Source organism: Rhinoraja longicauda, chromosome 8 (genome assembly GCF_053455715.1).
Source record: "Rhinoraja longicauda isolate Sanriku21f chromosome 8, sRhiLon1.1, whole genome shotgun sequence".
Lineage (NCBI taxonomy): Eukaryota > Metazoa > Chordata > Chondrichthyes > Rajiformes > Arhynchobatidae > Rhinoraja > Rhinoraja longicauda.
In genome coordinates, this window is record NC_135960.1 from 24,216,277 (window position 1) to 24,232,212 (window position 15,936).

Here is a 15,936-nt window from a genome sequence, read left to right on the forward strand (position 1 = left end):
TATAATTTCCTGTAACACAACATGGAAATCATATCAAAATTATACGGGTGACAGACCAGGAAGAGTCCAGTCAAAATTTGTATTAAAAAATAAATTTTAACGTCCACTAGACAGAGGTGGACCCGTTGGGTCCAAATCTCTCCTGCGGGCCTCTCCTGGGGCAACCCTCCCCAACTGATGATCCTGCAGGCCTGGCAACCCTCTCTAACTGACAAAGTCCGTTGCCGGCCGGGGAGTGACCCCGGGGCTGTGGGGGGACAGGGAAGGGGAGAGGGAGCCACTCACCTCGGCCCTGTGCCGCCAGCGTGAGCCATGGACTCAAAGCCTCTCCTGCAGCATGGCAGCGATCGTCGGAGAACAGCGGCATCATGTTGGAGCCTCTGCCACCATGCTGCACCACGGGAGGAAGGTTAGGCACAGGGCCTGCTGGGACAGGCGCCAGTCCTCCCGGGGGGAGGCGCATCTATTAAATTTAGCAGCAGCTCGTGGACTCAGCAGCCCTCTCCCCCACGCCAGCATTCGTCCAGCACCTTCTCCCCCACCACTCATGCACTCCATTCCCCCTCCTCACCGGCTCCATCCCTTCTCAACCCCCGCCTTCACCCACTCCAACCCTCCTCACGTGGCCAGAAAAGCTACGAGACGTGGCCAGAAAAGCTATGGGTTGCTGCCGTTTGCAACATCGCAGGCACGGAGTGACGTCGAAAACGCAGCACATCCTCCCGCCTGGGGGGGAGAATTGACGAGGGATGGGGGGGGGAATTGACGAGGGATAAGGGAGGGTTGATGTGGGATGGAGTGGGGGGGAGGGGGGATGGAGTGGGTGAGTTAGGGGCAGCTTGTCGGCCCACAGCCCCCCTCCCTCATTGGCCGTCACTCGGGCGGGTCCCATGGTGGCGTCATACCCTGAACATGGCAAACATTGGTTCAATAAGGTCATCTTTAAACTTTAAAATCTCTCTAACTTGAAAAATACAAAACCAATTTGAATGAAATGTGTGTTAAACACCCCCCAGGACAATGGTGAGTAAGGTGGTCCTAAAATTGTTGTGCTATCGTGCACTGTTTTTTGGATGAAAACCACATAAAAATAACAACTGCACAACGGTGTCACTGGGTGAGCCCCGGATCCAAAGCCTCTTGTATTGTAGCACCCTCAACCCCCCCCACTCAATCCCCCTTATCCCTGCCCTCCTCCCCCACTCCATCCCCCCCTACCCACCCCCACTTGCCCCTCCCTCCACTTGCCCCTCCCCATCCCCACTAGCCCTGCCTCCACCCCCATTTCCCCCTCCCCACTCCTATTCCCCCCTCTCACCCCCACGCCCCTCTCCTCCCCCTACCCGCACTCTCCCTGCCCACACCCCACTCTCAATTTTCCCTTCTCCCCACCCCCAATCTTCCCTCCTCCCCACCCTCACTGTTGGCTGTTTGTACCGTTTTGGTTTTTAATAGGTAACGAAAGTGGGCCTACACCATGCACGGGGAATGGTGAGTAAGGTGGGTATAAAATTGTGGCACTATCGTGTACTGTTTTGGATGAGTAACGCCTCAAACTATTTTCGTCCACAAACGACCCCAGAGTTTTAGTAATATATAGATAGATAGATAATGCTGGAAAAGAAACTAGCATACAAATTGGCCTTAGTGTTTAGGTAAATGGTGGCATCGGAGAGGGATTGTTGGGTGTGGAGAGAATATAAAAGGACAGAGAAAATTAACACAATGCAAGTCACTGGTGTCCATTTCTATGCTCTGTGACTCTGCTTCCTCTGTTCTGAAACTGTAAGTAACATGAAGCATTATAATCAAGCAGCACGTTATACACAAATAAATTGTAGCGCCTGTCAACAGATTAGGTCCCATGTCCATTTAATCAATACCAACCAAAGTCTGTACATCAGTCTCTTCTCGAGGACTATTTGCTCTCCACGGCAGAGGAGGACACCAATTTTCAACCTATGCCATGAAGAAATAACAAAATTAGTATATATGGCACTGACGTTTAAAATCTCCAAAATTAATAGGTACTGGTGCAAAGAGAGATGTGGCGGGGAGAATGGAAAAGGGATAAGTGTGTTATGATAGGGAATATGTTGATTCTGTGCCAGATTTCTACATTGAAATTGCGCAGATAAATTCAGATTTACGAGTTCAAAAAACACAATACATTTCACTTTAATGTAGGTCAAATGTAGGCCATACTGACCTCACTGAGGTAAATAAAAAATGAGCATATGGACCCATCCACGCCGTAGCTGGCATAACAGTGATCTGACTGCCACATCGTTTTCATCCACTGAAAAACAAGAGCCACAACAATTGCTTAGTTGCTTCCTCCAACTTCAGCCAAATAGAAAGTATAACCCAGCATCACTTTTGTTCAGTGAAGTATTTCACCCAATTATGTAAAACATTAAACATATTTGCCAATGAAAAGGTATGGACAAGTCAACCTTTAGCTTCATATTTGTATAACAGGGCTACCCAAGACTGCCCTTTTTCGACCAAAAGTAATTTCGGTATTTGTTCTTCCACTTTGTGTATTGGACGTCTATCATGAATATTATAGAATCACTGAATTCCTACATGATTACTGTATGCACAAATCTACAAACTTTTCTGAAATGAATTTGTACTTCTCAGAATTTATTTTGGATCAAATTCCTAGGATAATTTTCTTTCACACACATAGATAATTTCAAAGAGTTAAACTGAACAAAAGTCCACTAGAGTTTCAAGTGATGCACCAATTAAGCACTGCTGATGTACGACATTGCCAAGCATCAACTTTAAAATTTATTACTAAAACTCTAAGTCTGAGATTTGCATATTTATTTGCCAATGCCTGTGATGTTACTGTATTTTTGTGCCCCCGTCACACGATAGCGCGACAATTTTAGGACCACCTTACTCACCTTTGGCCTGGGGACCCTTTCATTCAAGTTACATTCAAATTAATTATATTTAAGTTAGAGAGATTTTATAGTTTAAAAATTACCTTAAAAAAACCAATTTCTTGCCATGTTCAGCGTGTGACGTCACAATGGGACCAGCCGAGTGACAGCCAATGACCGGGGGGGGGGAGGGTGGAGGGGGCTCAAGATGACCCCGCCAGAGTGATGGGAGCACCGACAATTTAAAAAAAAATCTTAAAATTTTTCCTTCCATCCAACTTGATGCCCGATTGGTCCAGGCCCCAGGTGGGGGGGAGTGCCGCCCATTATTTTTTAAAAAGGCCTTTGATCCAGGTCGACGCCCGATTGGTCCGGGTCCCACTTGGGGGGGGGGGGCCTCCGGCCCCGCTCTTTCCGCTGAAATAAACTGCCTTCTCCATTGAGCTGCATGACACGGCCATTGGCCGTTCTTCCCCGCCGCTCGCCGCCAACGGGTCCACGGAGGGTAGTGGGCATGGGGGCCGAGCGGAGAGGGGAGCTGGGGGAGGCCGACGTCAGTGACACCCTCTCCCCCCTCGACGAGGAATGGGCCCAACGGGTCCACTTGGTCTAGTTAATGAAAATTATTGTCTTTTATTTAAGTTGGCATAAGTTCTTGAGCTATTAGGGTTTGTAGATGATCCTGGTAATACTGCAAAAAAGTGGTTATTTATTCATTTACTACACTTGCCATATGCAAACTGTGGTATTTACTTTCATAATAGTAAATCATCAACTGCCGCTATTTTTGTGCTAACACCTGCCACTGTACGTTTCTTTTCTTTTTTTCCTAATCAGATGTGCAGCACTTTGGTCAACGTGGGTTGTTTTTAAATGTGCTATACAAATAAAATTGACTTGACTTGACCTCTTTAGCAAAAGTTAATTTGTTGATTTCGGATAACTATTCAAGCTTTCTGTTTACAAAATTTTGCTTCACACTTGCCATGTTGTTGCAATTTGTGTATTTGTTTGCGTTGCAGGTTTGAGAGATGCTACAATATAAATTCCGAATGTATACAAATACATAAATGTTGCGACTTTAAAAAAAAGCTAAATTTTAGTTTCTGTAAACTGAAAATACACAAATACTTGTAGAAATTAGCACGTAACAAAGTCAGAATGATTTTATTGAGGAAATTCAATACTTGTATAGTCAAATTAAGGTCAACAAGAATCAAGTGTTTTATTGCCACATGTACTAGAGCAAAATAATGAAATTCTTACTTGCAGCAGTAGCTCAACAGCTTTGATAGGCACAGTATTCAATAGATAATATAAGGAAATTAAAAGTTCAATAAATAAAAAGCCCCAACATTGGGATTTTTATTTTTGCACTAAGTCAGGGCGAGGGAACTGGAGGCATGAAAAGGTTCAGAACAAATCAGAGCGGACACCAATGACCAAGGATATCTTTGGCCTCCTCCACCGTCACAGCGAGGCCACACGCAAATTGGAGGAACAGTACCTCATATTTTGCTTTGGCAATGTACAACCCAGCGCTATGAATGTTGATTTCTCTAATTTCAAGTAACCCCAAAATTCCCTCCATCTTTATCCCTCCCCTACTCTAGTCATCCTGATACTTTTACTGTTTGCATCCATACATCCCTTGGTCAATTGTTGGCTGGGGATGACGTGATAACGACGTGGGCTCCCACCTTTCCAGTCATCGGTGCCGGCTCTGATTTGTTCTGAACCATCTCATATCTCTAGTTGCCCTCCCCAGAATCAGTCTGAAGGGGTTTGACCGAAAACATCACCTATTCCTTTTCTCCAGAGATGCTGCCTGACCCACTGAGTTAGTCCAGCATTGTGTCTATCTGACCCACTGAGTTAGTCCAGCATTTGTAGTTCCTTCTGACACAAATAGCCCAAAGTTCCGAGTGCAATTCAAGGAAGTTTATAGTTCAGTCGGAGTTTGTAGTGTTCAAAAGCCTGACGGTTGTTGGAAAGAAATTGTTCCTGAATCTGGATGTTACAGTTTTCAGACTACAATACTTTCTTCCTGATGGCAGGAGTGCAATGAGAGCATGGCTAGGGTGGAGTGGGTCCATGATGATGCTGGCTGACATTTTGGGACTGTCTTATAGATCCCTTCAATGGTGCAGAGGTCAATACCTGTGATGGATAGGGCAGTGTTGACTATTTATTGTAATCTACATTCCAGAGCGTTTGAATTGCCAAACCAGGCCGTTATGCAGCCAGTCAATCTGCTCTCTACCATACACTTGTAGAAGAGTTCAGAGAATATTCGTCGACATCTCCTCAAACTTCCGAAAGCCTTTGTTAAAGTGCCACATGTGACGCTGCTAAGGAAGATGAGAGCCCATGGTATTTATGCAAAACCTCCCTGATGAAAGAAATAGTCCAATCGGCAATATACCTAGATGTTACATTGGATGTAGCTGCCATGCACAGAAAAAATCCTCACTTGCTGCAATATACCTACCGCCACTAATGCATGTAATTTGATGCTGCATTGAGTGGTCATACATTCACCAGAGTTCATAATTAGTCTGGTTTCGTTTATTGTCACGAGAAAAGCTTTTTGTTGCTTTCTAATCAGTCAGCGGAAAGACTATACATGATTTCAATTGAGCCATCCATGGTGTCCAGATACATGATAAAGGAAATAACTTTACTGCAAGATAAAGTCAGTAAAGCCCGATTAGAGATAGCCTGCTTCTTTACCACCTCTTAGGAACAGAAATATCCAAAAACTACATTGCAAGTTACACTTGGTCCAAGCAGCAACAGTGAGATCTCTACTCTATACAGCAAGTTAGAGTGGTCTGCATAAATGATTAAGCAAGCAAGAACTGGCAAATACAGCTGACAAATGTTTTAATCAGAAAGCTGGCTTGTATTCGGTTTCCAATGAAAAACAGCAGCATAATAATTTAAAATAAAAGATTTGTGTGCATCAACAATTGCTCAGTAAACTTCAAATGATTGTCAACTTGAGGATTATCTCACTTCACGTTGGTTTTCAGCCAACCACCTGTGGTCATTTATCGATGCTGCAGCTGTGCTTCCCTTCAGGACTATTTGGCACTCCTGAAGCAACTCTGATATACACATTTAAGCATCATTGCAGACTGAATAAATATTTCAGCTGGATCATTGTCCCTGGCTTTCCACACAAGCCTATCATGCCTGCTGGTCTGTGAGAGACCAGTGGGAATAAACCATTTTTGTTCTTTCCCTGGAAAACAACATATCTATATCTTTCCTGCCCTTCAACCTGAAACACCACTGTATTGCGGTCATTTGGTAATTGCTGGATGGCCCAATGCAACTGGGCCCAAGATCCTGAAAGTGACTAATACAGGAATCTAAACACACATTATAAATACTAAAGTTATGGTAATTGATTTGAAACTTTATACAAGTCCAAAATCTAAAAGAAACAACAACCAGAAACTGGTTATAAAATTTTTAAAAATGTGATTGATATTGGGAGGGATAGAAATTGTAACATTTGCTTTATAGGTACAGAATCTCTGTAGACTATACATTGATTACTGTGAACTGTTAGTTTACACACAATCATAAAATATGGGGAAGGAGATGCACTAAAACGATTGAGGACCATCTCCATTGGAAAAGTCAGTAGAAATTGAATTTCCTTTGTCTAGAATAAGAGGGCTTCAGAAATATTTCCAAGTTAACCCAACAAACATGTTCTTCCATTGAACAATCCATTTGAAATCACTGTTCATCATCATCCATCCACACAATGTTTTCTTAACACAAATGTTTTCATTTCTTCCCCCCAAAAACACTTCCGCACTGAGCGACTTAATTTCACCAGTTGTTGCCATCGGAATTTCAATTCAGCTGACTCTGTATTCCAAATCCATTGCCTGCTTATCCTTCATTAAGTTCTCTTTTCATGCAAACTCTATTATTCATATTCTTAGACCCCTTTGACCTAGCTATCCATCTCATCAAATCATCAACTGAGCCATCTCTAATCACTTTCTTATATTACTGTTCACCCACAGCTCACATTTTTTCTTCCAATATCCATTTTGGAAAAAAATCTTCCCCAATTCAAAATCTTGATGAGCCATCCTGCTCTCACACATTTCTCTTACTGCTCAATCACATACGTGACTCCGGTTATATTCTGGGCCTTCTCTCAGTCTGACTGTTCTTTGGTAGCTAGCATTACTTAGCAACTTGTTCAATCCTTACAGACTCAAATGGTCAATGGACATGGTTTATCTGTTCGCTTCCAAATCTGGCTGGACCACAAAGCATTATTGAATGCTGCTTTTGTCTGCCAAAATTGCATCCTTGTATTGAATGACAAAGAATTTATCAACTGCAGATGCTGGTTTATACAAAATAAAAGAAAAAGTGCAGAGTGATGAATGGATACAGATGAGAGAGTTTTGAAAAAAATGAGATAAGGATTTATCAATGACTTGTGCCACTAGGAGAGAAAATCTTGTCTGTGCCCTCTGTTGTTTCATATTTTCCCTCAGAATATCGTGTCAAATATTTAATAATTTTAGCCAGATGGTCTCAAGTTCTTTTCTCTAGTTCATCTTATATATTTTTACTCATGACCTCTATGCACTCTTTACAAAAAAAACCTTCTACTCATTCAATCCACATCTCCATAAACTATTGAAATTCATCTTCATTGTCACTTAGCAACATACAATACATGCTTGCAAATACCATAATTTTAATTGCTGTTTCTCCCAATAATTCTCAAAACTGAACACTCAAGTTCTCATGCTTCTATTTCTCATGCTCTCACATTCCTTTGAGTCTCTTTGAGTCACTCAAATCAGGTTCCATCTGTGCCACAATACAAAATTGACTTTAATTTGCCATTAATGACATTCCGTACAATTTTGCCGTAAAATTTTGCAACAGTTGCTCATATCATTTCACTCCACTGCCATCCTGCCAAGATTCAAGTTGTGATTCTTTGCGATTTTCCATTCTCAATGGCTACATATAATCAATTACTAAATATACCGAAGACACAAATCAACAGATCCTTAGAGATGTTGGAGTAGGACAGGAAAGCAGAGTTGAGGTAGAAATACTTATGTACACAGGGGATTAGTATCCAAATTAGGCGACTTGCTCAAAGATTAGTCAAACAACGTCCTATCATAGTGCCATTCACAAATCATATCCTACAGCCAAGATCAGAAACCCAGAACATGCAGATGGCAAACAGGATACAAAATACATTCCAAAAAAGTAGAATGACATGGAAAGGGTAATCCTTTATTATTCAGAACATCTTCTGCTCGTTTGTTATTGTGTCAGCTGTTCTCAATACAAGAGATTGCAGAGTGACAAGACTTACTGAAGCCATATAAAAAGCTTTGGATGATAACTAATGCATTATATCCTTTCTGGACACACACTTTCGGAAGGAGGTGAAGATCCTTTAGAGCGAGCAGAAATATTTACTAAATAGTGCTAACTGAATCCAGCTCAGGATAATTGTAACCAAAAGTTAACATATAAAGCTATCATAGACTAATGGTATGCCTTTAAAGAGGAGACTGTTGAGGCATACTCCCATAACAGGCAAAGAATGAATAAATCAATCAAGAGTGCTTTGGATGATAAAGAAAACAAAAAGTGTTGTGTGTAAACGCATAAGAGAAGGTTCAGATAAGATGTACAAGAGTGATTCCTGGAAAGTTAAGGATGGAATAGAGAGTCTGCGAATTTTTTCTTGGGAAAGGCAGCCAAAGAGAAATTTTGATGGATTTATGCCTGCAGATATGATGCAAGCTAGTTCCATTGTGGCCTTTAAGAGGGAATAGGATAAATATATGCTAGAAATATATATTTTAGGTAACTAACCCACATCTAGCGCCCTTCTCTCTCTCCCCTTTATTCCCCTCATTCACCTTTCCAGAATCCTGATTGACCTTGCACCTGTTTCTTCCCTCCCCATCCACTCTGCATTCCTTCCACTGACTTCACAACTTTTCTATCCTCAAACTTATAAATACCTTTGACAAGGTTCCACACAAGAGATTAGTGTGCAAAATTAGAGCATATGGTATTGGGGGTAGGGTATTGACATGGAAAGAGAATTGGTTGGCAGACAGGAAGCAAAGAGTAGGAATTAACGGGGTCCTTTTCAGAATGGCAGGCAGTGACTAGTGGGGTGCCACAAGGCTCAGTGCTGAGAACCCCAGTTATTTACAATGTACATTAACGATAGGAAGGATATTCTTGCTATTGAGGACATGCAGCTTATGTTCACTAGGTTAATTCCCGAAATGTCGGGACTGTCGTATGTTGAAAGACTGGAGGGACTCGGCTTGTATACGCTGGAGTTAAGAAGGATGAGAGGGGATCTTATTGAAACATAAGATTATTAAGGGATTGGACACATTAGAGGCAGGAAACATGTTCCTAATGTTGGGGGAGTCCAGAACCATGGGCCACAGTTTAAGAATAAGGGGTAGGCCATTTAGGACAGAGATGAGGAAAAACTTTTTCAATCAGAGAGTTGTAAATCTGTGGAATTCTCTGCCTCAGACGTCAGTGGAGGCCAATTCTCTGAATTCTAAAGAGAGCTAGATAGAGCTCTTAAAGATAGCAGTGTCAGGGGGTATGGGGAGAAGGCAGGAACGGGGTACTGATTGTGAATGATCAGCCATGATCACATGGAATGGCAGTGCTGGCTCGAAGGGGTGAATGGCCTACTCCTGCACCTATTGTCTATTGATTTAGACAAAGGAATTAAATGTAACATTTCCAAGTTTGCGGATGACTCAAAGCTGGGTGGAACTGTGAGCTGCGAGGAGGATGCTATGAGGCTGCAGGGTGACTTGGATAGGTTGGGTGAGTGGCAGATGCATGGCAGATGCAGTGTAATGTGGATCAAAGTGTGGTTATCCACTTTGGTGCAAGAACAAGGCAGCAGATTATTATCTGAATGGTGTCAGATTAGGAAAAGGGGAGGTGCAACAAGACCTGGGTGTCCTTGTACATCAGTCACTTAAAGTAAGCATGCAGAAACTGCAGGCAGTGAAGAAAGCAAATGGCATGTTGCCCTTCGTAGCGAGGGGATTTGAGTGTAGGGGCAAGGAGGTCTTACTGCAGTTGTACAGGGCACTGGTGAGACCACACCTGGAGTACTGTGTGCAGTTTTTGTCTCCTAGTTTGTGGAAGGACATTCTTGCTATTGAGGGAGTAGAGCGTAGGTTCACCAGGTTAATTCCCGGGACGGCGAGACTGACATATGATGAAAGAATGGATCGACTGGGCTTATATTCACTGGAATTTAGAAGGATGAGAGGGAATCTTATAGAAACATATAAAATTATTAAGGGATTGCACAGGCTAGATGCAGGAAAAATGTTCCCGATATTGGGGAGTCCTGAACCAGAGGTCACAGTTTAAGAATAAGGGGTAGGCCATTTAGGACTGAGATGAGGAAAAAATGGTTCAGCCAGAGTTGTGAATCTGTGGAATTCTCTGCCACAGAAGGTAGTGGAGGCCAATTCACTTGATGTATTCAAGAGCGAGTTGGATATAGCTCTTAGGGCCAACGGAATCAAGGGATATGGGGAGACAGCAGGAACGGGGTGCTGATATAGGATGATCAGCCATGATCGTATTGAATGGTGGTTTTGGCTCAAAGGGCTAAATAGTGTACTCCTGCACCTATTTTCTATGTTTCTAAATTCACAACTTTATCTTTTTGGGATCACACCTGTCTATTCAACTCTAGCCTTTGTCCAACAATCTGCCTATAAAAAAACCCTCACATGTGTTCACTTATTACCGACCATGCACTGCCCTGCCCCTTCATATCTTTCAGCTTTCTTTCCTACCCACCTCTGCAAGGAGTCTGAAGAAGGGTCCCGACCTGAAACATCACCTATCTATGTTCTCCAGAGTTGCTGCTTGACCCGCTGAGTTACTCCAGCATTTTGTGTCTTTCTCTGGAAAAATATTGACAGGTGAAAAGGTAGGTGGGTGGAATTAAAGAGTTGCTCTGGAAAATAGCCTCCAATTTTGTAATCATTCTACAAATCTAATAAATAATAATAATAGAACAATATCCCACAAATTAAGATTACCTTCAATTTGCTCTCGCAATGAGGGAAGCCATCCATAGGAGGCAATTCACACTGCTCCTGGGCACCATTAATTAAATCTGCAGAGACAGAAGAAGAATGTTCAATTCAAAGTTGTAGGAGAGGGTTGGGTAGAGGACTTACAAACCATGCAGCTGTTCCTTTTACACTGCTTTCCATCTTTAAAAATCTTATGACAAGAATGTGTTCAGTCAAACTAACAGTCTACATTTAAATAAAACATCATCAGTTTTTAAATAAACGTCACACAGCCATTTTCTTGTACTCCTAAACTGATGAACTTAAAGCCTAAACACAAAAGTATGATAACATTTTCTCCAATGTTAAGTAGAGGAAAGGTTAATTAGTCATTAACCTTCATGTCTAAAGCTTTAGTTAAGCATGAATGGGGAAAGTTAAATGTTCATCAATATAGAAGAGAAAAATCAACTTTATAAGAACTCTTTAGCCTTTTGTGGAGGATATGGAATCAAATTGCTGCAGTCTTTTGTAAAAGTTGCTCAATCTCTCTGGAGGTGCAGATTGCTAAATTAAGGATGGAATAGGGAACAACTTAAGATGTTCCATTTATCTGACCGTTGAATGAATGTTCTTGCAGTCTTGGGCAAAGGTAAGTCAACTTTTTAATTTTCTTTGAAGATAGACATAAAATGCTGGAGTAACTCAGGACAGGCAGCAACTCTGGAGAGAAGAAACGGATGACGTTTCGGGTCGTGACCCTTCTTCAGACTGATTTTTTAAACTTTCTTTCTTTATGCCAACAGCAGTTAATAACCGTACCAATGATGATAGAAGTGAGCCATCTTACAGTGTAGGTATTCCCACAAGTCAAAGTAGTAGCAAGAAGGTAGAGCATAAACTCTTAGAAAATTTTAGATAGTTTGCAAGATCAATACATTGAGGCAATGAATAGCTTAGATATATTATGCAAAAGGATAATTAAATCTCCATGTTGTAAAGAGACCTCTATGGAAAGGGTTTACAATGTGATAAAATGTTATATTATTCAGAAGCAAAATAGTTTGATCTAAAACTAGGAATGCAAAATAAATTATGAAGGTCTGCACAGTTGTCTGTGAATTGCGTAGACAATTGGCGTAGTCAGCAGGATCTGACGAATAGAATAGGAAAATTTGGTAAATAGAAACCAAACGGTCCAGAAGAGTACCGTATTTCGAGGTGAACCGACAATACAGATGGATTTGGGGCTCTGGCTAATTTCCTGGCGGCTCACGGGACGCCGGTCGATTGGTCAGACAAAACCGATCCTAAACATGTTAAATTGGGTTACCATCTCGTTTCGGTTCTGCGGGATTGTAGATTTCCCGATAAAAGGGGGAGTCAATGGGGAGCTTTCTGGTTTCTAGCCACCATAATTAAGAACCAATAATTGAGACCATGAAATCAGAATAGTAACGAATAATTGAATTGGAACAAAAATTAGAACAATTAAATCAATGGTGCATAACTATGGCCGAATCCGCTCGCTGGGTACAAACTCGAGCCCAAGAAATGGAGGATAAAAATGTAGATATGGTCTGTAAGTTAATAAAGGTGAAACAAGACACGGCCCGGAGGTTCAATTGGATTCCAGACACCGTCAAGGTTCGTGCCTTGGTAAAAAGGGGAGAGGACCCGGAGATGTGAGATGGGGACATATGGTGTGACGACCGACAGGAATTCCTAGTTAAAGGTCCAGTAATTCCCCCGGCCCCAAATGCACCACTCGTCCCATTGGTCCCCTATTCGGATAAAAGAGGGGAAGTGAAGCAGTCCCAGCCGACTCGCATGACGACCCTGGTCGAAAACACGAGAAAAGGGGAGGAAGAGGGGGGTACCACTGTCACTACCTGGGATCTTCCAAATAAAGCACTAGTAGAATTGGGGGACTGGTTCCACCAAAGGACAGGCAAATCCTTAGCGGTCTGGCTATTAAGGATGTGGGTTACGGGGGGGGGGGGGGGGGGGGGGTGTCTGCACTAGAGGGCCTCACAAACACCTATGGAGCAAATAATATGATATAGACAATAGATGCAGGAGTAGGCCATTCAGCCCTTCGAGCCAGCACCGCCATTCAATGCGATCATGGCTGATCACTCTCAATCAGTACCCCGTTCCTGCCTTCTCCCCATACCCCCTCACTCCGCTATCCTTAAGAGCTCTATCCAGCTCTCTCTTGAAAGCATCCAACGAACTGGCCTCCACTACCTTCTGAGGCAGAGAATTCCACACCTTCACCACTCTCTGACTGAAAAAGTTCTTCCTCATCTCCGTTCTAAATGGCCTACCCCTTATTCTTAAACTGTGGCCCCTTGTTCTGGACTCCCCCAACATTGGGAACACGTTTCCTGCCTCTAACGTGTCCAATCCCCTAATTATCTTATATGTTTCGATAAGATCCCCCTTCATCCTTCTAAATTCCAGTGTATACAAGCCTAATTGCTCCAGTCTTTCAACATACGACAGTCCCGCCATTCCGGGAATTAACCTAGTGAACCTACGCTGCACGCCCTCAATAGCAAGAATATCCTTCCTCAAATTTGGAGACCAAAACTGCACACAGTACTCCAGGTGCGGTCTCACCAGGGCCCAGTACAACTGTAGAAGGACCTCTTTGCTCCTATACTCAACTCCTCTTGTTATGAAGGCCAACATTCCATTGGCTTTCTTCACTGACTGCTGTACCTGCATGCTTCCTTTCAGTGACTGATGCACTAGGACACCCAGATCTCGTTGAACATCCCCTCTTCCTAACTTACACCATTCAGATAATAATCTGCCTTTCTATTCTTACTTCCAAAGTGAATAACCTCACACTTATCTACATTAAACTACATCTGCCATGTATCCGCCCACTCACACAACCTGTCCAAGTCACCCTGCAGCCTTATTGCATCTTCCTCACAATTCACACTACCCCCCAGCTTAGTATCATCTGCAAATTTGCTAATGGTACTTTTAATCCCTTCATCTAAGTCATTAATGTAAATCGTAAATAGCTGGGGTCCCAGCACCGAACCTTGCGGTACCCCACTGGTCACTGCCTGCCATTCCGAAAGGGACCCATTTATCCCCACTCTTTGCTTTCTGTCTGTCAGACAGAGGAGCAGAGTGTAGTTTATGGCAGCGTGAGAAAGTTCCACTCTTTGTTGGATTGGGAGCTGAAGGCTAGAGAGGAGTGGTCCACAGTGGAGGGGAGCAGTGTTCGTAGACAGTGGGCCCTCATCATTGGCATCTATAATGGGCAGCTTGGATTTCCCGAGGAGCAAATGCTAACCTCCACTACGGTAGGATTCCTAGCGAAAACGGCAGCTCCCCACTTGAAGGGTATACTTCTGCCCGTTCTGGGACCGTGTGTGGGCAAATCTGTGGGGGAGGCTCTAGTTCTCCTGGAGGGGCTAGAACACATGACAGGACCTCACAGTAGCCGGGTGCGTAAGATGGAACATGGTAGAAGCAGGGACCGGGGGACATTCCATCTCAGCTGTAAGGAGATGTTTTTGGCTTTATTGAGGGACGGGGTCCCTAAGAAGGAGGATGGGATATCTACTCCCGCCCTCTAGGCTTTGTGGAAAGATCAGTCAGGAGAGGACGAGCGAGTCTAGGGAGAAAGAAACACCACCCGGAAAGAGGAATGGGGGTCTTCTCTCGACTCTTTTCCAGACACCCTTCAGACGGTCGGTCGCGATACCCATGGGGCCGCATCAACCGGTGGAGGTGGTGAGGGATGAGGACCCCCTCTCCTGCTTCTGTAGGCGTGTGGCTAGCTCCCCTGGCAGAGGTACTCAGCAGGCCTTTCCCAGCCAGGAGACCAGAGGCCAAACATACCCGTTGCAGTACAACGGGGTGGGAAAAATGTACAGCGCTGGTTGGCCCTAGTAGACACCAGGAAGGAACACACAATAGTCCCAGGAGATCCCAGGAAGGTACACAGCCTGAGGGTGCTAGTGGAAGGGCTAGGGGCACCCTCACCCCTTCCCAAGAAACCACCCTTCGGGTGTTGATTGGAAGGGGGCCCCCTGTGACTACTTCAGTGCTTGTTACCCCCTCCTCCGAGTGCAAAGAACGTGTTGCAAGGCCCCTCCCCTTTTATGGAGCTAGGAAATGGGCCAAAGCACGTGGGGCGGCACTAACACAGGATGAAGCAAAAACGGCAGTTACTAACTGCAAGGTTTGCCAACACATAAAGCACCGAGGATGCCCAATAGGCTCATGGGGTCAAATTAGCCAAATTAATTATATATCGGGGCCACTCCCACAACATTCAGGATATTGATGGTGCACCCCTGCAGCCACACCGATCAGGACGGCAGAGTAAAAGGATTGCAGCAACTACGGGTGCCGTCTGTACAGAGTTTATATGTTCTCCTCGTGACCGCCTGGGTTTTCTCCGAGATATTGGTTTCTTCCCACACTCCAAAGACGTATAGGTATGTAGGTCATCTTCAGATCCTTCTTACACAGGTATGTAGGTTAATTGGCTTGGTGTCTGTGTAAATTGTCCCTAGTGTGTGTAGGATAGCGTTAATGTGCAGGGTGATCGCTGGTAGGCACTGACTCGGTGGGCCGAAGGGTCTGTTTCCGCGCTATATCTAAACTAAGACACCAATGCACACCCTCCAGGGGTGGTTGTGAGTCCTGCAGCAAGCCGTGAGCAATCTGAACTCTCGGCCGTTGAGCCAAGGAGGATCACCTATGGCAGTGTCGGACCCTCTGAAGACCGAGGAAGTGGAATTGGTGGAGGAAGAATCAGGAAAGGTCTGGGTACAGTCTTCCCAAAATTGTGATTGTGGCGCGCAGACCAGGTAATACGTGACAGGTAGCGTTGCCGGGGGAACAGAAAATATGATGATTGATCGTGGATTTATGGAAGGAAAATCATGTTTGACTAATCT

General features: G+C 43.8%; 1 protein-coding gene across 5 annotated transcripts in view; it reads right to left on the bottom strand.

The window, feature by feature from the left end:
- Positions 1 to 15,936, bottom strand: part of mgat5 (alpha-1,6-mannosylglycoprotein 6-beta-N-acetylglucosaminyltransferase) — a 108,782-nt gene that overhangs the window by 55,777 nt on the left and 37,069 nt on the right. For all 5 annotated transcript variants that reach the window (XM_078403435.1, XM_078403434.1, XM_078403433.1 and 2 more), the window contains 3 exons: positions 11,024 to 11,100; positions 2,210 to 2,299; positions 1,888 to 1,959 (listed from right to left, as the gene is read on the bottom strand). In XM_078403435.1, coding sequence (XP_078259561.1) covers positions 1,888 to 1,959; positions 2,210 to 2,299; positions 11,024 to 11,100 — 239 coding nt within the window. The remainder of the gene's footprint in view (positions 1 to 1,887; positions 1,960 to 2,209; positions 2,300 to 11,023; positions 11,101 to 15,936) is intronic.